This window comes from Chiloscyllium punctatum, chromosome 13, assembly GCF_047496795.1.
Source record: "Chiloscyllium punctatum isolate Juve2018m chromosome 13, sChiPun1.3, whole genome shotgun sequence".
In the NCBI taxonomy this organism is placed as follows: domain Eukaryota; kingdom Metazoa; phylum Chordata; class Chondrichthyes; order Orectolobiformes; family Hemiscylliidae; genus Chiloscyllium; species Chiloscyllium punctatum.
The window spans coordinates 102,380,046-102,407,633 of NC_092751.1; the positions used below are offsets into that span (position 1 = coordinate 102,380,046).

Consider the following 27,588-nt stretch of genomic DNA (forward strand, 5'->3'; position numbering starts at 1 on the left):
CAAACCTTTATCCTGTCACTTGGTGGATTCTGCCTCAGAGAGGGGCAAGGTTTCTAGATTAGATTACTTATGGTGTGGAAACAGACTCTTCGGCCCAACAAGTCCACACCGACCTGCCAAAGCACAACCCACCCAGACCCATTCCCCTACATTTACCCCTTCACCTAACACTACGGGCAATTTAGCATGGCCAATTAACCTAACCTGCACATCTTTGGACTGTGGGAGGAAACCGGAGCAACCAGAGGAAACCCACGCAAACACTGGGAGAATGTGCAAAATCCACACAGAGAGTCGCCTGAGGCGGGAATTGAACCCAAGTTCAATTGTGAGGCAGCAGTGCTAACCACTGGGCTACCGTACGTTTTCTTATTTGGTCATCACAGTTAAGAATCTCGTTGCCTGCACTAGACACAGAGCAAATGAAACCTCAACTCACAAGCATTTTTAAGAGAAATGGAATCAAGAGACATGTATTGGAGAGAGTAACCTTTTTTATTTTTATCCAAAAAAAATTTACATCCGCCATTTATTGCATAACATTTCATCAATATTGGGCCCACTATATCTACACGACAGAGGCACAAAACAAATAGCATTATGCTTGAACACAAAACACTGAAATATTCAGTTTAAATAGACAAAATTAATAAATTAATTCTAATCGACACAATACAATGGCATTATCTGCGAGACTTTTTTTTCACATTTTAGAAAAATACTTCCTAAGTCATTCTGTGCGAAAGAAAATGCCACATGACACAGAGGCAGGATCAGGCCAACACGATAACTTTGCTGCTGTTAAGAGCTGTGACCGGAGCGGGAACAAGACATGGACACGGACTGCATATTACAGCTGACAGTGACAACAAAACGGGGAGGCCCGCTTGGCAAACTCCCCAGACTCTGCTACAGAGTCAGAGAAGAGTTAAGTCTAAACTTTGGCAGTATCAATTGAGGGAGGAACATTGGCAAGAAATCATGGCTTGGGGTGGGTTGGTGGTGCTGGGGCAATCTCTCTTTAATGCAAATATCCATTTTCAATGACTTGAGTGGAAATACGTTGTTGATTGTTAAATATATATATATAAAAGATCTGCTGAGGTTGGGTGCTGTCTTACTAAAAGAAAAAAAAAATCAGTGGAAACTTGCAAATGGTCCTATTTGTTTTGTATACCCCAGAACAGTGTAACCAACACATTCATTTCCAAGTAGGGCTTTTTTTCATTGTGTTTTTTCCTCTGGATTTATCACTCACCTACCCTCTTATTATATGTAACAGGCAATTGTGCAAGATTTCGCCTTAGACTGAACAAGGACATTGGAGATTGCATCCCTATATGGGGACAAAAGAAGTTTTTTATCTTGAATTTTTCTGGATTCAGTCACCTCATTTTAAACAAAGTAAAATTTCCCACTGGTTTGTTATTATCTTTTGAAGAGAACCTGTCACCCTGTTAAGATTTACAGGCTGGCAAATGACTGAGCAATTTTAGCCCCACAGTGAGTACAATGTAAATTGATCATTTGTTACATTTGAAGGGTTAAACTGCTTAATTTTGAATGGGTTGCCGCTTTCAATAAACCCCCCCACCACCCCCGCCAAAACAGGTACCGTTGTGAAAATGCACAGATTTCAATACCCTAACATTGCCCTATGTAATTTCTGTACTCTTTAAATCAACAATAGCAAAAGCCATTGCTGTGGAGGCTGTTCCTGTTCTTGCCAGCAGATGGCAATGCCATACTATATCCAATAGAAGACCCTCCATCTGGTTCCTTCAATAGGAAACGAGAAAGGAGCCCCGTACATATTTGCTCCCGTTGCAGTTCAGATTAACTGCGGAAGGCTAGGTATAGACAGTCAAAGCACTTGGATACTTAATTAAACTTTGCACACTTTATAGTTTTGCCTGTCCCCCAAACCCTAGCTATATTAAAATTCTTCAAAGCAGCTTTATAGACAGTTTGCTCTTGAACTTGAAAGTTCACATTCAATTATTGTTATAGGACTTTGGCATTCCCTCCCTCATCCTGTGCTGAACCAATTTGATGTCCACAAACACACAGTTTATTTCTGTGTCTACCTGTAAACATGGAGGGACAGTGAAAATGGTCCTTCCCTATGCACCCCAATGCCCAAAGGGGAATGAAACTGGACATGTTACAACATTAACTCAATGCTAATTGTTCAGCCTTTCCTGCAAAAGACTTTTTAACAAAAAAAGCATTCACGGGATGTGGGCATCACTGGCTGGGCCAGCATTTGTTGTCCAATCCTAATTGCCCTTGAGAAGGTGTATCAATGTTGGAGTGAAGCCTGGCCACATTGAGGCCACATGTCTAATCCCCTTTATACGGTGTGCAGACCCTCAGTGCACTTGTGTGGCTTCGTTAGTGAGTTCAGTAGAGAATAGAATCCTGACAGTGTGGAAGTAGGCCTTTCAGCCCATTGAGTCCACACTGTCTCTCCAAACAGCATCCCATCTCTGCATTTCCCAATGCTAATGCACCTAACCTGCATTCTGTGGGCAATTTAGCATGGCCAATCCACCTAACCTGCATATCTTTGGACTGTGGGAGGAAACTAGAGCACCCAGAGGAAACCAACACAGACACCGGGAGAACGTATAAACTCCACACAGACAGTTGCCTGAGGGTGGGATTGAGCCCAAATCTCTAACACTGTGAGGCACCAGTACCAGGTATTGGAGCCACCGTGTTGCCCTTGGGCTTGAGGGACTGAATAGCCTCCTTCTGTGCTGTAATGACTCAGCATTGTGAGTGCATTCACCCCAATCACTTATTTCACCTCTTATTGTGCAATCAGACCACTAGCAAAGCTCAAACAGTCAGAACGAGCCATGATGTAACACGCCCAGGTACTTAGTAACCGGCTTCTTATCTGTCCTCGAGCATTACCTTTCATCCGAACACACATCCAACACCATTCGTTTCACAATCTCTGCAGCTTTTTGCGGGTGAGAGTGTGGAGCTGGACCTGTGGGCCATGAAGCAGTCACACTGTGCAGATTCCCCCAGGAGGAACCCGAGCAGGTGAGTCAAGACCAATCAGGCATCTTTCACTTGCATTGCAGCCTGATCCCAGACACAGGGACAACAGGTTTGATTGGGAAATCTGGAAAACATTAGTGAGGCTGGCATTGTTTGGCCATCCCTAATTGCCCTGAGCTAATTGGCTCTCCAGGTCATTTCAGAGGGCAGTTAAGAGTCAATCAGATTGCTGTGAGCCTGGAGTCACATGTAGGTCAAACTGGGGAAGGGTGGCAGATTTCCTTCCCTTTTCACGAGCAGACTGTCCATTCATGAAACTATAAGCAGCAAGGCACACAGGCATCAATGCAGGCACAACCTTAAGGGAAATTAGGGATGATCAATAAAACATTCCCGATGAAGGGTTTATGCCCAAACTGTCAATTCACCTGCTCCTCGGATTCTGCCTGACCTGCTGTGCTTTTCCAGCACCACACTCTTTGACTCTGATCTCCAGCATTTGCAGTCCTCACTTTCTCCTCAATAAATACTGACCCAACCAACAATTCCTACAGCCCATGATTTTTTTTTGCCTTTAAAAAAAATGCCTATGCAGGAAAGATTTTTTTTGGAACCATCATTTGTAGTTGCTATAGCCACAACAACTGAGACTAGCTTCCAACTGCAGATTTTCAACACTGCATTTAGATTCCAGCTGTTGCTGCTGTGGTGGTATTTGAACCCATGTTTCCAAGGCCTCGGGGTTGCTGGTGCAGTGATATTACCATTATACCACTTTCTCTGGCCCTTGTAGAATCAAGGCTGCTGGATGGAGGGTGAAATGGTAGCACAGGCTTGAATGGGGCTGAATGGCCAATGCCCGTTGCTATATTCCCTGAGATGGTAGTGGTGGAGGACCTCTTCCTTGCCCTGACACTGCTCCCTCAATGTATTTTTTACTCAGGGATTTGTACCATCCCAAGGCAAGGAAGAATGGAGGGAGGTGACTAAACCAGGATGTGAGGGGCTGAATGGCCTCCTTCTGATGCTCCTCAACATCATTCAGATATCCACCCAACCCCATTTGCTTCAGGGACTGTGACTCGGTGGGAACCTGGTGCACAGACATAGACAGTAAACATTGCTCTGGAGGGACAGAGCCAGTGTCACTGAATCCAGCTGTACCAAATGCAAATTACCAATTGGTCATCACTGGGCCGTTGCTTGTAATGGATAGGGTTGGGTTATTTAAAATCACAGGAATAAGTCACTCTAAAAATCTAATTGGTTCAGCCTCAGAACATCAGGGGTTGGCACAGAAGTTGCAAATCATTTCCCTGCGTCGCCATCCCTTTCGCCTCCGGCATGCGAGCTATTCGACTTTGGCATGCTTCGCATTTCTGACTCTTGGGACTTGGAAGTTAATGACCGAGATCATCCAAGCAGGAGATCCAGTCACTTCTACCCAGCTTCAGGGCACACTGGCCCTCAACACCAGGAGTTTCGAAGGCGAAAGAGAGACCGCTATGAAGGAAAAGTCGCCACAGGCAAGGACTCAAGAGATCAGTCACTCTGTCCCAATTTCTCTGGCACCATATGAGAACTTCAGAGTCTACATTCACCCAGTTTCGGCCTGTCCAGTGTTATAAAGTGGAGCCAAAGAAATAATGTGCGTGCGTTTTGTATTGTGTGTGGATGAGACTCGTGTGCAACTTTGTTGGCTCTCCATGGGCAGTGTGTTTTTTTAACTATTAACTATCGCACCGCTCCATAAATTTTACAGCTGTAGGTGGCATCATCCAGTTTGCATAAACACTATCATTTGCATATCTTGTAAAGACTGAGTTAGTTCCATCGAATCTTGTGATGGGGACAGGGCAGTCTTCGGACCAGCAAGGATACGAGATGCCTAAAAACGAAAACAGATAATTTTTTCTGCACAAAGCAGGGGAACCACAAAAGAAAAACGAAAGATAAGATTCAGGTGCTGACAATTACTCTCACCAAAAAAAAATACACCACATCTGATTCATTGCATCCATGTATATCTACACAAACGCCACCACTAAGGGGGCAGAAATTTTAAATTAAAATAATTACAATAAATTATAAATTAATGGAAAATCAAAGTAACTGCTGCAGCGTTGATTTATTTTTAACATGCTTATATACATTGCCTCTGCTTACACAACTGGAGTCCAGTCTGATTTTGGATGGGGATTTGTGCTATTGACCCTATCTCCCTGAAAGGCTTATATAATGAACTTATGAACCATCTTGCATTCTCCATTTTGGGACAGGGGGGTGTCACTGACAGAAGGACGGACCGTGACAGGGTAGAAAAGTGAATTGTGCTGTGCGATCCCAGTGACCGTTTGCTGAGGAGCCAACAATTTCCAGCCATAATTCCGATTGTTTCTGGACCACCTCCCCACTCCATCACATCCCACCCTTTCCCATCCATATTATGGCAATATCACTGCACCCGTCTGGATGAAGCTCCCAAATCTCGCCTTAATTCTAGCAGAGAGAGGATATTGTATGTACCAACAAATGTTCAGACCGTAATGCCTGCCTGGTTTATTCAAACATCTCAAATTCTCCAGCTTTACAAACTTCCAATGACTCAACCCCAGTATGACAGGCTGCTAAGAGCAAAACTTAGACTATGCTGAAATGTAACATTAATTGTTAATGCCCAGCTTGTGTGCTTTACAAAGAATCAGCGTTGTAAAACAAAAGGATTGAAAGTGTTTTGAGGCACAACAGAGCGCAGCATGATGTACAGAGAAAATTCTTAACATCTTTTGCACTCCCTCTAATTTATTTTCATCCTCAAGCTGCAAACCTGCCATGGAATGCATTTCATAAACAGTAGGTTAATAACAAACACATCGTGTGGATCTTGTAACATTGGGACAAGCCGAATGTTTTTGCAAATTCACAAGTTGAAATGTTTCTGTAACATTTTTTGACCAATTTTATGAAATAAATATATTCTTGGAGGGAAACATGAATTAAGAGCTTTAGGCTGAGGATGTGCTGTGTAATAGAAAGACAGATATAACTGCGAATCTGATAACCAAGAATAGTGTGTTTAAGAGCGAGAGAATTATATAACTGTGAGTCTGATATTAGATATAGTGTGTGCAAGAAAGAGTGAGGGATGTAATTGTGAGTCTGATATTAGGGATAGACATTGCAGGTAGAGTGAGAGACTATCATTAACTAAGAGCCCTGGATTTACAAATTGAACGATTTGTAATAGTGCTTTGAGATTGGCTGAGACAGATTCTGACATCAGTGCAGGGGAGGGGTTGATTACAGTGTGTAGGATAGAGGCTGGTAACAGTCTGGATGAGGGGCTGATGCTATGTTACAAAAGGGAGAAAGGTTTATTGCAGTGTTTTTGGTGGTGACACTGAGATACCAGCTCACTGAGTGAAATTTATCATTTGTTTTAATATGGGGCTAAAGCTCTTGTCAAATAGAGCACAGCGTGTACCAATTGTTTGGTCTAACACATTAGATTCACTCACTCTAATAGGAAAGGACAAATGGAGGTTGTGCAATTAACCATGAATCTAAAAGATATACCAATACACGTGTGAGAGTGTGTGTGTGTACTTGTGTCCATATGTGTGTGCACGTGTGTGTGTGTAAGTGGGTGTGTTTGTGTGAGTGTGTGTGTTGGGGGGAGAGAGAGAAAGAGAGAGATTGCTTGTGCATTTTTTTTTATTCTTGGGATGTGGACATTACTGGCTGGACCCAGCATTTATTACCTATCCCTAGTTACCCTGGAGAAGATGATGGTGAGCTGCCTTTTTAAACTGCTGTCAGAGAGTGAGTTCCAGGATTTGACCCAGTGATAGTGAAGGAATGGCGATATATTTCCAAGTCAGCATAAGACCATAAGACATAGGAGTGGAAGTAAGGCCCTTGGAGGGGAACTTGCAAATGGTGATGTTCCCATGTATCTGCTGCCCTAGTCCTTCTAGATGGAAGCAGCTGTTGATATGGAAGGTGCTGTCTAATAAACCTTGGTGAATTTTTACAGGGCATCTTGTAGATAGTACACGCTGCTGCTGGTGAACGTCAAGGGTGGAGGGAGTAGATGTTGTGGTGCCAGTCAAGCAGGTTTCTTTATTATAGATGGTGTCAAGGTTGTTGAGTGTTGTTGGAGCTGCAGTCATCCAGGTAAGTGGGAAGTATTCCATTACACTCCTGACTTCTGCCTATGTGTGTGTCTGTATTTGCATGTGTGTGTGTCTGTATTTGTGTGTGTCAGTCTGTGTGTACATGCGCCCACTCCTATTAGGACAGAGATTCCTACCAGTGGAAATGTCCATTAATTATGACCTTGGCATAAGAGGATATTGTGGCCATGCGTTTACTGAGAGGTTTGCAGTTAATTGACAAGATTTTCTATCAATTATACATTATATATACACACACATATAAATATATTTAGAGAGAGAGAGAGAGAGGTGACAGTGCTTGCAAAGGATGTTTAAGGTTTTTTGATGCCTGTCAGGAAACAATAGGGAAATGTGCACAGGGAACTCTAATGACACCGTATAAATATAACCCAGGCTTTCTTTTTCTAAATATACACTATGAGGAAGGGGGCGGGGCTCCACTATGCATGCATTATGCCTGAATTCAATGAATCCAGGGCACTTGGAGGAGTATTTGTAGATTTGGGAGAACCCTCTGTCGCCGAATCTTGGAGGCGCTCTGTGTAAGCAAGGTCATCAGCTGCAGCAGTGTGTCTGAAAATGAGCTTAGAATCTAGTAAATGCATGTGAAATTCTACCGTAGAGTTTGTTTTCAATCCATGTGGAGGGGAGGGACCGAGGGAGGGGAGCATTATTACAGTCTACCAATGGCGTCTCTTCTTCAGCCACTCCGTCATCATAGAGCAGGGAATCCGATGGCGTGGAGGCTGCAAGGTCCAAGTAGTCCTGGAGACAAAAGCACAAAAGTTCACTCAACGTCTTGCATTGATTTCAAAAACTGAACAAACCAAACGAGAGGCAGCAGGTAACAGAGAGAATCACAGAAGTTCACAGAATCATTATGGTGCAGAAGGAGGCCGCCTGGGCCATCATGCTTGCACCATCTCCCCGAATGATCCATAGACATCAGTGCTATTTTCCTACTATCTCCCTGTAATCCTGCTCATTTTTCGTTCTCAGGTGACAGTCTAATTCCCTTTTGAAATGCTGAACTGAACATTCAATGAGTAACTCACCTCCTAATTCCCCAACCCCATTCAACCATCTACAAGGCACATATCAGGAGTGTGATGGAATAGGCCCGACTCACCAATAACACTCAAGAAGCTTGACACCACCTAGGACAAAGCTGCCCACTTGATTGGCACCACATCTACAAACATTCATTCCCTCCACCACTGATGCTCAGGAGCAGCAATGTGTACCATCTGCAAAGTGCAGAAATTCACCTTCTGAGACAGCACCTTCCAAGTCCATTACCATCATCATCTAGACGGACAATAGCAGCAGATACACAGGAACAGCACCAGCTGCAAGCTCCCCTCCAAGCCACTCCCCATCCTGACTTGGAAATATATCACCATTCTCTCAGTGTCGCTGGGAAAAAATGCTGGAATTCCCTCCCTAATAGCATTGTGGGTGTTCCCAGAACAAATGTAGCGATTCAAGAAGGTGCCTCACCACCACCTTTTCAAAGGAAACGAGAGATGGGCAATAAATGCTGGCTCAGCCAGCGATACTCACATCCCAATAATAAATAGAGAAAAAAAATCCTCTTTTGATGTGACTATGTTACCACCAACATCATGAGCTTTCATTTTGCTCAGAAACCTTCTACATGGTACTCTTTTGGAAATCTAAATACTTCATCTATAGCTTCCCCTGAATTCATCCTGCTTGTGAGTTACTTCTAAAAAAAATTAGAAATTAATTCTTTCACATTACCATGCTGACCAAGCCTAATAATGTAATGATTTTCTCAATGTCCTGCTATTACCACCTTAATCAAAGTTAAAAATCACACAATACCAGGTTATAGTCCAATACCAGGTTTCCAACACTGGCACCTCCTAGTCATGGTCACCTTAATCATGGATCTCAGCAGTTTCCCAGTGATGGATTTTGGACTAATTGGCCTATGGTTTATTTTCCTTCTGTCTCCCTCCTTTTTGAATAGAGATGTTACATTTGTGATTCTACTATCCACTGTGACCCCACACTTCCTCTAATTTCTGAATAATTGCTGTGTGGATCTCAAAGGATTGAGCGTGACAGCAACTGGAGAAATTGGAAGTGAATGTGTCGATCCCATGCCTGGACCCTGAGCTGCTTCGAGAGAATGTTGTTGGGACTTTTCCAGAATCTAAAAGATTTTGAAATGTCACAATTAACGTGCAACACCCTTCACAGAAGGAAATCTGCTGAACTTATCTAATCTGGTCTATATGTGTCTTCAGGAGTGGTGATGGCCTAATGGTATTATCATTGGGCTACTAATCCAGAGAGGAGAAAGTGAGGACTGCAAATGTAGATGAAGGGCTTATGCCTGAAACGTCAATTCTCCTGCTGCTCAGATGCTGCCTGACTGGCTGTGCTTTTCCAGCGCCACACTCTCGACTTATTTATCCAGAGACCCAGAGGTTCTGTGGATTTGGGTTTGAAACTCATCATGGCATATGATTGAATTTGAATTCAATTTTTTTATATAAACCTGGAATTAAGACTCTAATGATTGTCAGTAAAAGTCCATTTGACTCACCGATGTCCTTTTGGAAAGCGAATTGCTATCCTTACCCAGCCTAGGCTACACATAACTCCTGATCCATTGCAATGAGCTGCTCACAATGTAGTCTTCTCTACACTGGGGAGATGAAACACAGACTGGGCGAACGATTTGCAGAACACCTACATTCTATCCTCACAAATGACCTCAAGCTTCCAGTTGCCTGCCACTTCAACACACTCCCATAAACCCTGGCCAATGTCTCTGCCTCGGGCTTGCTGCAGTGCTCCAGTGAGGCTCAGTGCAAGCTAGAAGAACAGCATCTCATCTTTTGCTCAGAGGAGTCGGCAGCCATCAAGACTCAAGTTCAATGATTTTAGAGTCTGAACATCTTCCATGTTCTTTACCCACCAACACCGCCACACCCAGGTCCAACTATGATATGGGTTGCTTTCAGCACAGCCAACCCATTGTCACCTACTTACAGTCTCCATGATCAGCTTTTCTTTCTCCCTGGCTTTCCTTTATCAATCCTTTGTTTACCTAACTGTTGTCCTCCATCTCTGCCTATCCACTCACTCTTTCCCTCCTATTCTCTGTCTTCAGCATATAAGCCACTAGCTATTATCAGTCCTGAAGAAGGGTCACTGGGCACAAGATGTTCCTTCTGCTTTCTCTTTCCACATATGCTATCAGACCTGCTGAGCTTCTCTATCAGATTCTGTTTTTGTTACAGATTTCCAACATCCACAGTTCTCTGTTTTATTATACGCACAGCAATGTGGTTAACTCCAACTGTCTTCTGGGCAACTAGGGACGGGCAACAAATTCTGGCCCAGCCAGCGATGCCAACACCCATGAGCAAGAGAAGAAAAGTTTCTGCAGCTGTACCTTTAAAGAGAATGAAGCAAGCCATCTGATCCAGAGGTATGAGGGCATAGGTTTAGGGTGAGAGGGGAAAAATATAAAAGAGACCTAAGGGGCAACTTTTACACGCAGAGGGTGGTACCTGTATGGAATGAGCTGCCAGAGGAAGTAGTGGAGGCTGGTACAATTGCAACATTTAAAAGGCATCTGGATGGGTATATGAATAGGAATGTTTTGGAGGGATATAGGCCGGGTGCTGGCAAGTGGGATGAGATTGGGTTGGGATATCTGGTTGGCATGGACAAGTTGGACTGAAGGGTCTGTTTCCATGCTGTACGTCTCTATGACTCTGTGACTCTATATGTTCATCTTTAGTTCTAAGTTCCTTTCTTTTGTGACTGCTTTATGTTACTCCCTCCTGCTTATCTCTTAATTGTAAAGTGTTCTTGTGATGTCTATGATGTTCATGTGAAGTCTCCTGTAGTGAAGACTGCCACAAATACTTATTGATAATGGTGTTCAAAATCATGAGAGGGCTGACAAAAAATGTTCCCATTGACAGAAGGATCAAGAGTCTAGATTAGAGTGGTGCTGGAAAAGCACAGCAGGTCAGGCAGCATCCGAGGAGCAGAAAATCGACATTTCGGGCAAAAGCCCTTCATCAGGAAGGATCAAGAACCAAGGGACACTGATTTAACGTGACTGACAAATAGAGAAATGCCTACAAGACAATAACTTTTCTGCACAGCAAGTGGTTAGAATTTGGAGTGTGTTGTCCAAGAATGTTGTCAAGGCTGATTCCATTGAGGTCTTCCAAAAGGAAATTATCTGAATAGGAAGAATTGCAGGGCTATGGATATAGAGTGGGGTGTGGCATTCGATGATTACTCTTGCAGAGAGTCAGGAGGTAGTGAGGACTGCAGATGCTGGAGAAGTGAGACCTGACAAAGTGTGACGCTGGAAAAGGCACGATAGGTCAGGCAGCATCTGATGAGCAAGAGAGTCGATCGACGTTTTGGGCATAACTCTTCATCAGGAAAATAATGAGAGCCCTGATGAGGGGCTAAGCCTGAAATGTTGACTCTCTTGCTCCTCTGATGCTGCCTGACCTGCTGTGCCTTTTCCACCATTACACTTTATCGACTCTGGCAGACAGTCAGCCCAGACAGGATGGATCAAATGGCCTCCTTCTAAGCTGTAACTTTGCTATGGTTCTATGGTGTTGGTTAATCATCGCTTCCTGATTTTATTTGCTCATTGTTTTACCTGACATCCTGGTTTCAGTGACTTTGCTCTTTTTCCAGAGCTTCTCAGTTGGATAAAATTGGTATTGGAATTGCTGGGGATGATTCAGTCAGTAGAACATTGCACTTACCCGGCTCTTCACCATCATTTTCTCCAGCTCTTTGCTGATTTCTGCGAAAGTCGGCCGTTTGTCTGGCTCCTGTTTCCAACATCGCAGCATCAAGTTGTACCTGAGAGAGAATTACAGCACATTTATGACACTGACTGAACCTCAGGAAGGGAGAGAATTATAATAGATGACAACAGTGTCAAACCTGATAAAGCAGGGAGGCAGATTATTCAACCCATGCACATCACCCACCTCTCACACACCTTCCCCACCCCCACACACACCTCACCCACCCCCCCACACACCTCCCCCATGTCCACACACACCTCTCCAGCTCCACGCACAACTTCCCCACACAGACCTCCCCCACCCTCACACACAACTACCCCACCCCACACAGACAGCCCCCACACACACCTCCCTCACCCCCATCCCTACCTCCTGCACATCACACAATCCCTAACTCCACACACAACTCCCCCACCCCCACAAATCCCACTTCCACACACAACTCCCTCACCTCACACACCTCCCCACTCCCAGACACAATTCTCCTACCTCGCCCACCCACCTCTCCCACCTCACACCACCTCCCCCAACTCACACACACCTCCCCCACCTCCACACAAAATCCTTCACCTCACACAAATCCCCAACCACTCCCCAATCTCATACATACCTCCACAGCCCCCCCCCAACACACACGCACACACACACACACACACACACACACACACCTTCCCACCTCGCATTGCTCTGCTCATGCAACGTGGACCTCCTAAACCTGCACCAGCCACCCTGCCTGTGTGTGCCTCCCTACCCAGACTCCCACACTGTCATGTGGAGATTTCCATTAGAAAGGCTCATTGAGAAATTGCAGCCAGTGCCACATGGTGTTAGTGTTCATTGTCGTACATTTCCTCACTGCAGTTTTCCGGTCGTTCCATCCGGTATCCAGTTTTCAGGAGATTGAAGAGTCGTTCCGGGGCAATTCCAGGGTATGGATTTCCACCCAGTGTCACGATTTCCCAAAGGAGAATGCCAAAGGACCATCTGGATGGAGCAAAAGAGGAATGAGGTATCATTACCCACCGTTCGCAAGTGTAGCCTTCCAGAATTTATTGTCTAATACCTCCATTGGCTAAGGTAGCATCTAATTCAGCTTGACAGTCTGAGATCTCTTGTTGAATTTGTCAGATAGTTCTAGTTCACATGGATGTTGTCATGGTGATAGGGACCTGAATAACCATTTTGTTATGACACAGGGTAAACCCCACCCCCACTCTCTAATTTAAACCAGCAACACAGTAAAGATTTACCCCGTGTGGTAATCTGTGAAAATTCAAGAGGCCAAGAACTATTTAAAGTAAAAATTAACAACTTTATTTCTTAAAGTATAACAGAGAATAATTAACTAACAACTATTTACAACTCCTTCCTCTAACCTAGCTTTTACTTTCCCTTCTATAACACTAATCCGATAAAACTCTCCGATTAAGATTTAACAAAAAGTCAAATTTCAAAATCAGGTAGCTATCAAATCTTCCCTTTGTATCTTGCTCTGTAGATTTGCTTTCCAGGTCAGTATCGATGTTTTTTCCTCTGTGCAAACTCCGTCTCTAGACCTCTCAAGAGAGTTCTTACTAACAGCCTACATATGTTGGTCTTTTGGTAGTTCTCTCTCAGCTGTTCAGATTTCCCGATCTTATACCCCAAAGCATTGCATTGTGTCATTGGCTTTTAATATTGTCAATATACTAAACTCAAACTTGACTGGAGTCTGGTATTTTTTTGTGGTGTAACTTAAACTGATTGGCCCAATTCAAATTTGTTTTTGTCTCCTGGCAACCAGCTACTCTAAGTGCTCTAAGTACTCTAAGTTGTATCTTGTTCAGAACACTTGGTGCTGTCAGGTAGTTCTGCTAGCTTTTAACATTCTTAAAGGTACAGAACACCTCTACAAACTTCATAACACCTCCCACCTTAAAAAAAAATGAACCACCATAATGAAAAGATGGCTTTAATTGTTTTCTATTCTTTAAACGCATTGCCGTAACACATTGATAACTTTAATATAAGTTCACCTTAACTTCTTCCCATATACCTGTGAGTATATATAAAACATTAAATAAATTCAAAGTTTGTGAGATGATTTGTAGCTCGGGTGCTCGTTGTTATGGTTCTGTTCGCCGAGCTGGGAATTTGTGTTACAGACATTTCGTCCCCTGTCTAGGTGACATCCTCAGTGCTTGGGAGCCTCCTGTGAAGTGCTTCTGTGATGTTTGCTCCGGCAGTTATAGTGGTTTGTATATAAGATCGGCGAACAGAACCATTAAATAAATACAAATCTCATCTAAACTTTATCAATTAAATCCGCGATAACGCATCTGTGATCAGCAGATTATGACCCACAATATGCACGATTTTAAAATTAAAAATCTGTAACATAAGACTCCAACAAAATAGTCTCATATTCTTGTCTTTAAGGCATTCTAAGAGGATTGTGATCCGCATACATAACCGTCTCCGACACATAACCATTCGTAACATACACATTAAAATGTTGTAAGGCCAGCACCAAACTCAATTTATTTTTCAATCATGGAATATTTCCTCTGGTGGATGTTAATCTTTTTCGAAAAGTAACCAACTGACAGTGCCATCCCATCCTCATCTTCCAGTAGGAGTACAACTCCAACTCCAATGTCACGAGTATCGAAGGCAACTTTAAAAGGCTTTGAAAAGTGTGGTGTAGCTAAAACTGGTTTGGTGGTTAATATGGCTTTCAAATGGTCAAATGCCTCCTGACATTGTTCTGTCCACTGAAATTTTGTGTTCTTCCTCAGCAAATCGGTTAACGGTGCCACTACACTGCTGAAATTTGGAACAAGCTTCTGATATAATCCACTTAGTCCAAAGAATCAAAGCACCTCTTTCTTCGAGGTTGGTCGTGGAAATTCCTCGATGGCCTTCGTCTTTGCGTTCCATGGGGTCAACCTTCTATGACCAATGTTATGTCCTAAGAACATCACCTCCGCTTTCGTGAATTTAGTTTTGTTTAAGTTTATCACAAGTTTTGCTTCTTGTAGTCATTTAAAGAGCACTGCCAACTGTACCATGTAATCTTTCCAGGACTTACTAAAGATCACTACATCATCCAAACAGACTGCATGGTTCGTTAACCCAGCCACAACTCTGTTCATGAGTTGGAATGTGGTGGGTGAGTTCTTCATTCCAAAGGGCATCACTTTAAATTGATATAGCCCATTTGGGGTTACAAACACAGACATTTATTTTGCTGTCCCTGATAAAGGTACTTGCCGGTAACCATGCATTAAGTCTAACTTGGCGATGTAACTGGTGATGTAACTGATGTCCCAATTGGAGAATGTGACTTTCTCAGTACAGTACTCCAATATAGGAATTAGATATGAGTCCAATTTTGTAACAGCATTGACCTTCCAATAATCCACACAAAATCGTTGAGTCCCATCGGTTTGGGAACTAAGACAAACGGCGAACCCCACTCACACTGGCTTGGTTCAATGATACCCTCTTCGAGCATGGCCTCCACTTTTATCTGGATCTGTCTGGCTTTGACAGGATTAAGCCGATAGGGGTGTTGTCTTATCGGAGCAGTATTCCCTATGTCTACTTCATGTACAATAGCATTAGTCTTCCCTATCTGATTCTTACATATGTCCTCATACTGCAGTAACAAATCTTACAACTGTATTCTATGCTCCTGAGACAGATAGCTTACTAACTTATCCCACTCCTCAAGGACATTTTCAATCTATTTTGAAGTACATCAAAATCCACATTATTTGGATTTGATTCTTCACTTTGCAGGGCAGTAACTAACACCTGTTTCTCCAGTTCTTTCTCTCCAGTATAATACAGTTTCAACATGTTCACGTGACAACCCCGATACCAGTTTTTTTACCTGGCATTTTTACGAGATATTACTTTTCCTCAATTTGATAGGGACCACTAAACCTGGCTTTGAAGGGATCTCCTATCACTGGTAACAGTACTAACACATTATCCCCTCTGGAAAATGACAGAGTCTCACAGCTTTTATTTGCTATCTATGCTGCTTCCTCTTTAGATGTGGTTTAGCTAACTCACCTACCCAATTCAATCTCTCCCTCACCTCTGATACATAATCTAAGTGTTAGATCTCCGACTTTGGTCCTGCCAATTTTTCTTTAATTAATTTCAAAGGATCTCTCACTTCATGTCTGAATATTAACTCAAAGGGAGTAAACTGAGTAGGTTCGTTTCGGGCATTTCTAATGGCAAACAATACGAATGGGATAGCTTTGTCCCAATCATTCGAGTAATCCTGACAGTATGCTCTCAACATGGTCCTCAAGCTTTCTAAAAATCTCTGGGATTCAGGATGATATGCACTGGATTTAAAGTGCTGTATGCCTAAGCTATCCATAACCTCCTTAAATAGCCGAGCAGTAAAATCTGACCCTTGGTCTGACTGAATCTCTCTGGGTAGCCCATACCATGTAAAGAAAGCTACTAACTCCTCTACTACCCATTGTGCCTTGATACTCCAGAATGGAATTGCCTCTGGAAATCTGGTAAACACATCACCTATCAGGACTTAACACTTCTGTCTGACCATCTGCCTGTTCAGGTTTTCCCTGTACCATTACATCAAACAGGGTATCCACTAACTGAACCTCAACTCCTTCATCTTTCTCTTTACTTTTCACTTCTTGCTGTGACGTATGATAGTGGGATCTGGTTACCACACAGTCTGGGAAAATACCAGGATATTTCTGTTTTAACTCCTCAGTTTCTTAGTCTCCCTTGGGCTTCTCCACAAGGGGTGTCACTCCCACCTTGAATCCTGCTAAATCATTTCCAAGATCAAGCTGAATTCCTGGAACTGACAAGCTGTCAATCACTCCCATTGTAACTCCTCCACTCTTAGGTTGGCACTCCAACCTGATCTTACATAAGGGAACGTTAAACTTCTGTCCATTTATTCCACAAATTACCACATTCTCGGGTAACAGATCAGAAAGAGTGTATATTCGCTCATCCCTTACTATCAGCGACTGGTTAGATCCTGTATCTCTCAAAATTATAACTTCTGATCATTCTTCCCCTGTGCTTTCTGAGTAAACGTTACCCACAGAGGCGAATTCTTTGTGGAGATCAGGTACTAACTCCATACCCAGCCCCTACCTAGGCTGTGCACTCTCCTGCAGCTCCTTAGATCTTCGTGGGGTCTCCTTTACTACCTTCAGTAAGGCCACTGGCTTAGCTTCTTTTACTACATCTTTTCCCACAGTGCCTTTCTTTAATGACTAGCACTGTGACTTTACATGTCCCACACCTTTCCCAGTGTCCTTCTGAAACCACTGACACTGTAATTTTCTGTGTCCCACTCCATTACAGTGAAAACGCCTGAGGCCATTCACCTCTTTTCCATCCTATTGGGCTCCTTTTTTCATCTTGTGGTGAATTCTAACCAGTGCTCCCTACTCTTGGTTTCATAGTGTAGCATCTCCCCTTCTCCCAACTTCTATCCCTCACTAAATTGTGGCCGGAAACTTGTCTCATGGACCAATATGTATTCATCTGCTAATTGAATTAGAATCCCTACAGTGTGGAAACAGGCCCTTCAGCCCAGCAAGTCCACACTGACCCTCCGATGAGTAACCCACCCAGACCCATTCCCTTACATTTACCCCGACTAACAACTTATACTATGGGCAATTTAGCATGGCCAATTCACCTAACGTATGCATCTTTTGGATTGTGGGAGGAAACCGGAGCACCCGAAGGAAACCCACGCAGACACAGGGAAAATATGCAAACTCCACACAGACAGTCGCCTGAGGTAGGAATCGAACCCGGGTCTCTGGCACTGTGAGGCAGCAATGCTAACCACTGAGATTTTGCTGCCCTTCTCACTTTCTGAATTCTCTGTTACTCCCTGGAAGTGAGTTTTTAAACTCCAGCAGAATAATCTCTCATAAAGCCTCAAAGGTCCAATTTATTTTTAAAGCATGCACCCATCTCTCAAAATGACTATGTTTAATTCTTTTGAACTCAATGTAAGTCTGACCTGGTTCCTTCTTTATGTTTCTGAACTGCGGTGTATACGCTTCTGGTACCAATTCATAAGCATTTTAACTAGCCTTCTCTTTTAATCTCCATCCTGTTAACTTGACTTTGCTAAGTTTCAACTTCTCAAGCCTCCTTTTCTTTCTCTTCTCTCTTCCTTTCTTCTCCATCTTTGCTTAGCTAAGAACATACTCTCTCTCTCGTTTTCTTCTCTCTTTTTCCTCTCTTTCTCTCCATTTATCTTCTAACTCCATTTTCCTCAATTGTAATTTAAGTTCTTCTACCTCTACTGCACTTGTCTGTTTCTCTAACACGCCTAAGTGAGTAATTCCCTTACAATTTCAGATTTACTTTTGTCCTTGGTTAAACCCATACCTAATTTCTTTGCTAATTCTAAAAGTGTGCCCTTTTTCTTTCCTTCTAAACTTCCTTCTAAATCATCTTCAAATCCCAGAACCTCTTTACCAATTTTAAGAGCCATTCCTCTCACTTTTAATCAACCGCAAGTCACTGAAATTAAACAAATTGTCTCACCTATGCTTTATTTAAAGAGCTAGGACACTAACCTGCAAGTGTTTAAATCTGCTTGGATTTTTTGTATTCCCAAATCTATTCAAATCTGTCTAAACCAGTTCAAATCACAAATCCAAGACCCAAACTGTTCAAATCAGGGATAAAAGCCCAAACCGTTCAAATCCAGGACGAGCCCTCAAACTGTTACAACATGGGGTTACACCTCCATCCTCTAATTTAAACCAGAAACACAGAAAAGATTTACCCCATGCGGTAATCTGTGAAAATTCGAGAGGCCAAGAACTATTTAAAGTAAAAATTAACAACTTTATTTCTTAAAGTATAACGGCGAATAGTCAACTAACAACTATTTACAACTCCTTCCTCTAACCTATCTTTTATTTTCCCTATTATAATACTAGTCCAATAAAACCCCCAGTTAAGATTTACCAAAAATGCAAATTTCAAAACTAGGGCAGCTATCGAATCTTCCCTTTGTATCTTCTTCTGTAGATTTGCTCTCCATGTCAGTGTTGATTTTTTTCTCTCTGTGCAAACTCCTTCTCCAGACAGGTACCTCTCAGAGAGTTCTTACTAGCAGCCTACTGGCTTTTATTATTGTCAATATACTAAACTCAAACTTGATTGGAGTCTGTTAATTTTTGGGGGGTATAATTTAAACTGATTGGCCCAATTCAAGTTTGTTTTTGTCTCCTGGCAATCAGCTACTCTAGCTGCTTGACCAAAATGTTATATTGTATCTTGTTGCTGTCAGGTAGTTCTGCCAGCTTTTAACTTTCTTAAAGGTACAGTACACTTCTACACCTTCATAACAATTTGAAAAGGAAGAATTGAAAATGATGCAAGGAACTGGGGTCTGAGAGCACAAGAGCTAGTGCCAGCACTGAGTGCAGCACGGCACACACTCTTTGGCAAAATTAAAGTGTGGCTTATGAATTCATCCGAGGAGCAGGAGAATCGACGTTTCGGGCATAAGTCCTTCTTCAGGAAGGGCTCCTCGGATGCTGCCTGACCTGCTGTGCTTTTCCAGCACCACACTTTTCAACTCTGGTCTCCAGCATCTGCAGTCCTCACTTTCTCCTTATGAATTCATGTCCAGGAGAGTGCACAGTGTATTATCAATAATTGTAAATAAGGACTAAACACCTGAAATTACAATGGGTAGGAGCTCTTGACATTACCCTTCAAAGTGCTGATTGCATTTGGAATTAAACTTTTTCCCTGCATTTTGATTGGCCCTTTGTGCTTCAATGCCATTTGCCTCACTCCGATTCTCTGTCTATTCTGTCCTTCCCAATCTCAACATTTTCCTCTTATTTTTGGGAGAAAGCTATATTTAATCATGCTGGAATCAGTCTTTACAGCAAATCATTGAAGTTAAAGTCTATCGGCTTTTCAGAGACCATGGCCCTGAGGTACAGCAAAAACAACTTGTGGTTTGCAATGTTTCAAACCTGCATCGATTTTTTGATGAAGAGTTCGCTGGCCTTTACACGACGGGCTGGGATTCAGTAAAGGCACAAGGTTGCAGGTACTGGCTGTGCCAATCTACCTCTATAAAAGCTGCAGTTTTAAAATTTGACTCAGGAAGTGGACCATTGATTGTCCATGAAAAGATGGCGGTGCACAGCTTTCTTGAACAGTCTGTGTGGGGGTAGGTACACCCATTGGGCTGTGGGAAGGGATTCCAGGTTTTGATCCAACGAAGTGAAGGAATGCCAGTTTGATTCCTGATCATAGAGACCCTACAGTGCAGAAAGAAGTTCATCGAGACTGCATTGGTCCTCTGAAGCATAACTCACTTTATCCCTGCAACCCCCAATTTACCATAGTTAACCTACCTAGCTTGCACATCCCTAGACACTATAGGCAATTCAGCATGGCCAATCCACCTAAAGTCTGCATCTTTGGGCTGTAGGAGGAAACCCATGCAGACACGGGGAGAATGTGCAAACTCCACACAGTTACCTGAGTATGGTATCGAGCCCAGGTCCCTGGTGCTATGACGCAGCAGTGCTAACCACTGAGCCACCATGCTGACTGATCTAACGTAGTTTTTGACATGTTAGCCCATGTCAGATATTATATTGAGAGCTTGGTTCTTAATAAAAACTGGAAGTTAAATCTTGAAGTTTAAAAACAACTAACTAGGTACATTCATTTAATATCTCAGATTTACATTTGCAGACTGGGTTACATGCTTACTTAGATTCATATTAAATTTTATGCACAGTTAGTTTGACTGACTGACGAAAAGACTGGCTGACTGGACAGAATAATGTGGAACATGTCATGTTGTCACCTAGCTCACTTCAAGGTGTAATGCATTTCTGAGATGTGTGTAATAATATAACAGCTCCATGTCAGGATGGTGTAAGTATCTTAGAGGGAAACCTAAAGGTGGTGATGTTCCCATCCATCTGCTGCCCCGTCCTTCTAGATGCTAGTGGCCACTGGTTTGGAAGGATATGTCGCTAAATTATCCTGATCTCTGGCCCATCAATAATGCAAGCATACACAGTCAATTACATATGTTCAATCATAATGTTAAAATTCAACATCAGTGGCAGATAATCTAGGCTCCCGATTCTAACACAGATGAGGAATACTTACACATCACTTTGCGAGGTGTAGATGTGATCAAACAAAGACTCAATCGCCATCCATTTGACAGGAATCCGACCCTAAAGACAGGTCAAAGCAAAAGATAGAAATAACTCATTGGATATTTGGAGTGAGTCAGCGACCATGCTGCCTATTCTACCAACAGAGAGGGACAATTTGTTGCGTGGCAGAGAGCTCCCACTCATCAGCACAGGTGAAGCTTCAAAGAAGACAAAATGTCTTTGTAGCTTCCAGCTAATTCACTCACCAGATTCCTGCTACAGGCTCTAGTGATGTTAGCGAGCTTTGAGAAGATTTGCAGCTCAGGTTGAGGTTCTGGATGTAAGTTTGCTCTAGTAGTCATTATATGGCATGCACTTCAGAGGCTGGGAGTCCACATCCACATTGACGAATGGTAAAATTGAATGCAATGCAACTGGCAATGTGTGAATTTGCATCAGAAGCTGTTGTCAGAATTCAACTGCTTCAGCAAACACCTTGTCAGCTAGTTCCTTATTTGACTTAAGGTTTGACTTTGGAGAGGATGGTCTCTTCATGCCTTCAGAAGTGGTTGAATTGCTGAGCTTTCCTCCACCCTGAAACCAGCAGAGCAGGCAGTACCCTGCAGTGCTTTAATACTCCCTGTGATTACCTTTTAGAAAAATGTCAAAGCATCAACCATGCAGAAGGGATAAGTTAACACAAGAATATGTAGGTTTGTTTATTCAGGATCTGAGAAATCGGTCATACTATTATATGGTTCAAGAACTTGTACGTCTGAGTTGGTAGCTTCCTCACAGCAAACAGAGATGAACCCTGAGTCACATGATACACTGCATCATTTGCCTTTTAGTAATGAACACAGAAAATTTAATCCTACCCACTAAGGGGAGTAATATAACCACTAAGGAGAGTGATATAACCTCACCCACTGAGAGGGGGTTATATAAATGCACCCACTGAGAGGGGTAATATAACCGCACCCACTGAGAGGGGTAATATAACTGCACCCACTGAGAGGGGTAATATAACTGCACCCACTGAGGGGGGTAATATAACCGCACCCACTAAGAGGGGATAATATAACCATTGAAAGGTGTGATATTACATGTGCCACCACCACCTCCCCATGAATTGAGCTCCTCAAAGCAATGGATAATGAATACGGAATTGGCCGTATTCAAATGCCAATCATAAACCTGGTTACACCTACAAGGGTTATGAAGTTACACGTAATGTACTAAGATGAGGTTAGCAGATGACGGGGATGATAAATGAAGAGGCAATACCTTGCTTCTTTTTACGTAAGAGTCCTCCTCATACACATCCCTGGAGAGCCCAAAATCAGAAATCTTCATCTTACGGCCCTCAGCGACTAGAACATTCCGTGCTGCCAGATCACGATGGACAAGCTGGGGAAGCAAACATGACGATGATGAAGACTGCTAAATTGATGCATGTACCATATGAAACCACAAGGGGACAGTATCTAAGAGCTCTGGCTTCTCCATTCAACCTGAGGCAGTGCAGCATGTAATGGTCATTCTTTGCTGGGTGGATGGAGAGACTTAATTCTTTATTATTCAGGTCATTCACTAGCTATTCTCATCAGATTGAAAATGTGTATGCAACTCTTAGCTGAGCCAACTATGTAAACAATGGTTGAATTGATTTACTCAGTGAGAAGGTCATTTGGTTCTTCCTTTGAAGAACAGTGTGATGCCTGTCCAAGGTGAAATGTACAACTTAGCTGGCCAGGCCATGTCTCCTGCACAGATCACTATAAAATGCCCAACCATGGGTAACGAAAACAGAAACTATTAGAGAAACTCAGCAGGTCTGGCAGCATCCGTGGAGAGAAACAGAATCAACGTCTCAAATCACAATACGACTGAATTTCAGAGCTGAAGATAGAGATAGAAAAGTAATGGGTTTTGTTCTGTAGAAAAGGATGGTAGGTGCAAGTGGAACAGCAGGGAAGGTTAAGAGAAGCTTAGAGGGGCAAGGGAGAGAAGCAAACACAAGCATCACAAAAGACAAAGGGAATGGTAAGGGTTGTACAGAAAAGAGATAGGTCCAGGCCGGATGTAATGGCAGAATATCAGAAATCCAGACACCCTTCTATAGGTAGCTACAGAAAGTCAGCAGGTTCTGGAAGCATCTGTGGAGACAGAAACAAGAGCTATTGGTTCAAGCCCATTATGTCTCTTCTTCAGAACCGAAGAACTAGTTCCAAAGAAGACTCATACAGGAGTCAGTGTTAACTCTGTTGCTCTCTCCACAGATACTGCCAGACCTACTGAGTGTCTCTAGCATGCTCTGTTCTTATCTCAATTTTCTAGCATCTGCAGTATTTTGTTTTATTTACCCTTCAATGGAGAACTGAATTGGCAAATGGCCGAAGGTAAATTTTACATAGGTACCCGAAGAAAGAACCTGACAAACTCCTGCACTGCAGATACCTGTCTTGGGAAAACACAGTCACTAACCAGCCTGTTTGTAAGCAAGTCTTAGAAATTGCCTCAGTATATTTATGAACCATTGACACAAAAGCTCAACACATTCAATGTGTCCAAAGGTAGCTACTAAAACCTTGCCCCCAGTGCCAACAGTGACAACATGAGTACCTGGTTCTGTGGACATCCATCAATCTCATGGTGGACTCTTCAGTCATGAGAGGGCCCATAAAAGATGATGAAATTACTTACAGCTTGGAAAAGTGTCAGGACAGTCTCACAGGCTGATTCATGCTGAACACTTATTCTGTGAACATAAGCTGATCAACATAAACTGGCTGATGTGGGGCTGGGTTAGTCGTATACAAGGCTATCACACATCCCATACAACACAGCAATACCGCCTACACTCACCAAATGTACATATGTCATTGGATGGTCATTCAAGAATGCACAGCCAAAGCTCTGACCATTACTTTCCAGGACTGTTTGGAGTGGAACTGAAACCCAGCATGTTCGGATTCAGTAACAGCGACCACCTCTACTCATATGGAGGGGTTGACAGATAAGATTTAAGGTATAAACCCACTGCTCATCTCCTCAAAGTGCCCCATGAGCTTGAGTCACCTGACACCTTCACTACAAAAGTAAAAGATCACCTTCATTTCAGCCAGGTACTGCATGCCACGGGAGATCTGCCAGGCAAAGGATATCAAGTCTCCCATGGTCAGAGCTCGCTCATCTGGATTATCCAAGTAGCTGGAATTTCGATTGCCTTCACCCAAGTAACTGGGGCCGACTTTGCGACTTTCCCTTAGGAAGCTCCTCAGAGATCCATATTTGGCATATTCTACGATGAGATACAGAGGGCCTGCCGAAGAAAGATGCAAAGTTTTGCCAAGAAGCCTCTCCTAATCTACACACTGTATGCAAAACAACATCCCCATTTACCAATAACATTATTCGGTTTCAGGTCACGAAGGAGCAAAGGGATGCAGGGTTGAATTTAATCACCTCAGAAGCTGATACTGTTTGGACGGAAAGACCCAACAGGTCTGAGGCTAAACTATCCAAGAAAAAGAGAACGTTGAGAGAGGGTCATGATACAGAATTTTAATTTACATAAGGATTTGATAGGGTAAATATAGAGAAAATATTTTTGCTTTGAAAGTGGAACAGGGAGTGCAAAGCTAATGTTCACAAATGAGCTGAAAAATGTGTTGCTGGAAAAGCACAGCAGGTCAGGCAGCATCCAAGGAGCAGGAGAATCGATGTTTCGGGCATAAGCTCTTCTTCAGGAATCAGGAAGAAGGGCTTCTGCCTGAAACGTCGATTCTCCTGCTCCTTGGAAGCTGCCTGACCTGCTGCGCTTTTCCAGCAACACATTTTTCAGCTCTGATCTCCAGCATCTGCAGTCCTCACTTTCTCCTAATGTTCACAAATAACAGACAGTATTAAATCCATCCAGGAATTCCAGAGAAATGACTAAGAGAGAGCTCAGATATGAAGCTCATGACCACAAGGAGTGGCTGTGGCGAATAGTTTAGATGGGTATAAGGTAAAAGCTGATAAACGTGAGGGAGAAAGAAATAGGTTATGCTGATAAACTGGTTTAAAGAGGTGTTGGGTGTAGGTTCATATCAAACACAAACACCAGGAAAGACCACATTTTCACCGTGAGGATTTTTATTCATCCATGTTATGTAGGGGTCACTGGCTGGGCCAGCGTTTATAGCCCGTCCCTAACCACCTTTGAGAAGGTGGTGGTGTTGCCTTCTTCAACTGCAATTCATATGGGATAGGTACCTCAATGCTGTCAGGGTGAAACATTGACTCTGCTTCTCTCTCCAATGATGCTACCAGACCTGCTGAGCATTTGAAGCACTTCCTGCTTTTATTTCAGATTTACGGATTGTACTACTTACAACAGAATTGAGGCAAAGAGACTTTCTTCTATAATAAATTCTAAGTTAACTGCAGTCTCCCTGAAACATGGCACAGGATTTAATCCGGTTGGGACCTAGCAGTTTGCACCAAACACCGAATGGATTCATTGCACAGGACTGAGTACCTGCTCCAGTCTTCAGAAAACATTACTTTGGGGATCTCACGCTGAGTGTCCTACTTCAGACACTTACAAAGCTATTTAATCTGAAACCTGAACCCAAATACAGCCAAATTAGCAGCTAAAGTCAGCTCACATCCAACACAACCTTACAATAGGATCTTCTTTGGGGTTGAGTTTCTGCCAACAATGTCTCTTGCAACACCAGTCTTCGGGGCTAACTCATATTAACTAATGAAGGATTAAGTTTTCAGTAACAGAGATCCATGTGTGAGTAACAAGAACAACTTTCCTCAACCCATTCACCCAGTTGATCAAGATTTTTCTATAATCTTAGGTGTCCTTCTTCACTGTCCATTATACCACCAATCTTGGTGACATCTGCAAACTTACTAACCATATATTCTCTTCCAAATCATTTATATAAATGACAAATGAAAGTGGACCCAGCACTGATTCCTGTGGAGCACTGTTGGTTACAGGCCTCCAGTCCTTTAAACAACCCTCCTCCACCATCTATCTCCTGCCAATTTTGTATCCAATTGGCAAGCTCATCCCAAATCCCATGTGATCTAACTTTAGTCTTCAGTGCGGAACCTTGTCAAAGGCAAATAATGTCCACTGCTCTGCCCTCATCAATCTTCTGGGATACCTCCTCAATAAACTCAATGTTGGACCAAGGGGTCTGTTTCCGTGCTGTATGTCTCGATGACTTTATTACAGAATTGTAAGATAACAGGGTACATTAGCTTAATACTGTTTAACTATCTCTTATCTAGTGTTAATATAATGTTATCTCTTAAGAGACGGTAGGAGGTCTATGTAGACTGGAGAACTAACAATGAACTGACAAGCTCCACCCCAGAAACAGTCAGTTATAAATCTCAGTGGGTGGGACTATTCCAAAGCTTGCAGGCCAATTGCCTTATAAAGTACATCACAGAGTAAGAATTCATTTAAATTCAGGGGATGGTCCAGAACTGCCCCAAAGCATAGGCAATTCCACTCATCACACTTATATAAACCATTGATACGGGCAATCCTGGTTCTGAAATAAAAAGGAAGTTCTCGAGAAACTCAGCAGGTCTGGTAGCAACTGTGGAGAGAGAAGCAGAATTGTAACTTGGAGTCTGTTGTGACTCATCCTCAGAACTGAAGAGAAGTGGAAAAATGATGGGCTTTATACTGTTGAGAAAGGCAAGTGGAAGCACAAGGAAGGTCAGGGAAAGTTCAGTGGGTCAGGGATTACAGATCAAAGATGTCATGGAACAAAGGCAAAGGGAGTAGTTGTAGAGAAGAGACAAAGAATTGGCCCAGTTGGGGTGTTAATACATGAATGAGGGTCAGTTCTGACTGAAAGCAAAAGCATAAAAACAAATTATAGACACTGGAGAAAAAAAATGAAGGGCAAATTTAATAATCTGAAGCTATGGAACTCAATGTTGAGTCTTGAAGACCATAATGTGGCTAATTGGAAGATGAGGTGCTGATCCTCCAGATAGCATTGGGCTTCATTAAAAGACTGCAGGATGCCCAGAACAGAAATCTGAGTGTGATTAAGATAGTGCATTGAAATGGCAAGAGACTAGAAGGTCAAGGTCATGCTTGCAGACTGAGTGAGGGATTTACCATGAAGTGTTCACCTAATTAAACCTCAGTGACTGAGCATCTGATGGCAGATTGAGTGGTCCCAGTTCAAATCTGGGTGCCCCCACTACACAGATACCATAACTGAATTTGAGCTGTTTTTCAATGCACTGAAATTGCATTGGGTACACAGCATGTTGGAAAGGAAGGGGCATTTTAAAGTGTGGCACGGTGGCTCACAGTGCTAGGTACCCAGGTTCGATTCCACCCACGAGCAACTGTCTGTCTGG

General features: G+C 42.9%; 1 protein-coding gene and 1 long non-coding RNA gene across 5 annotated transcripts in view; one reads left to right on the top strand and one right to left on the bottom strand.

The window, feature by feature from the left end:
- Positions 1-482: 482 nt before the first annotated feature.
- ret (ret proto-oncogene receptor tyrosine kinase) overlaps positions 483-27,588 on the bottom strand; it is a 130,306-nt gene continuing 103,200 nt past the window's right edge. For 3 of the 4 annotated variants that reach the window (XM_072583493.1, XM_072583490.1, XM_072583491.1), the window contains exons 14-20: positions 24,306-24,517; positions 22,480-22,602; positions 21,200-21,270; positions 12,872-13,009; positions 11,978-12,077; positions 7,811-7,958; positions 483-4,903 (exon numbers count right to left, since the gene is read on the bottom strand). In XM_072583493.1, coding sequence (XP_072439594.1) covers positions 4,746-4,903; positions 7,811-7,958; positions 11,978-12,077; positions 12,872-13,009; positions 21,200-21,270; positions 22,480-22,602; positions 24,306-24,517 — 950 coding nt within the window. In that variant the 3' untranslated portion in view covers positions 483-4,745. Of the gene's footprint in view, positions 4,930-7,810; positions 7,959-11,977; positions 12,078-12,871; positions 13,010-21,199; positions 21,271-22,479; positions 22,603-24,305; positions 24,518-27,588 lie in introns of all 4 variants that reach the window. The other variant, XM_072583492.1, reaches the window with a different exon arrangement.
- LOC140484724 (uncharacterized) lies at positions 10,314-19,250 on the top strand. The gene is made up of 3 exons (XR_011962318.1): positions 10,314-10,662; positions 12,887-13,034; positions 14,803-19,250. It is a non-coding gene; the product is annotated as an uncharacterized lncRNA (long non-coding RNA).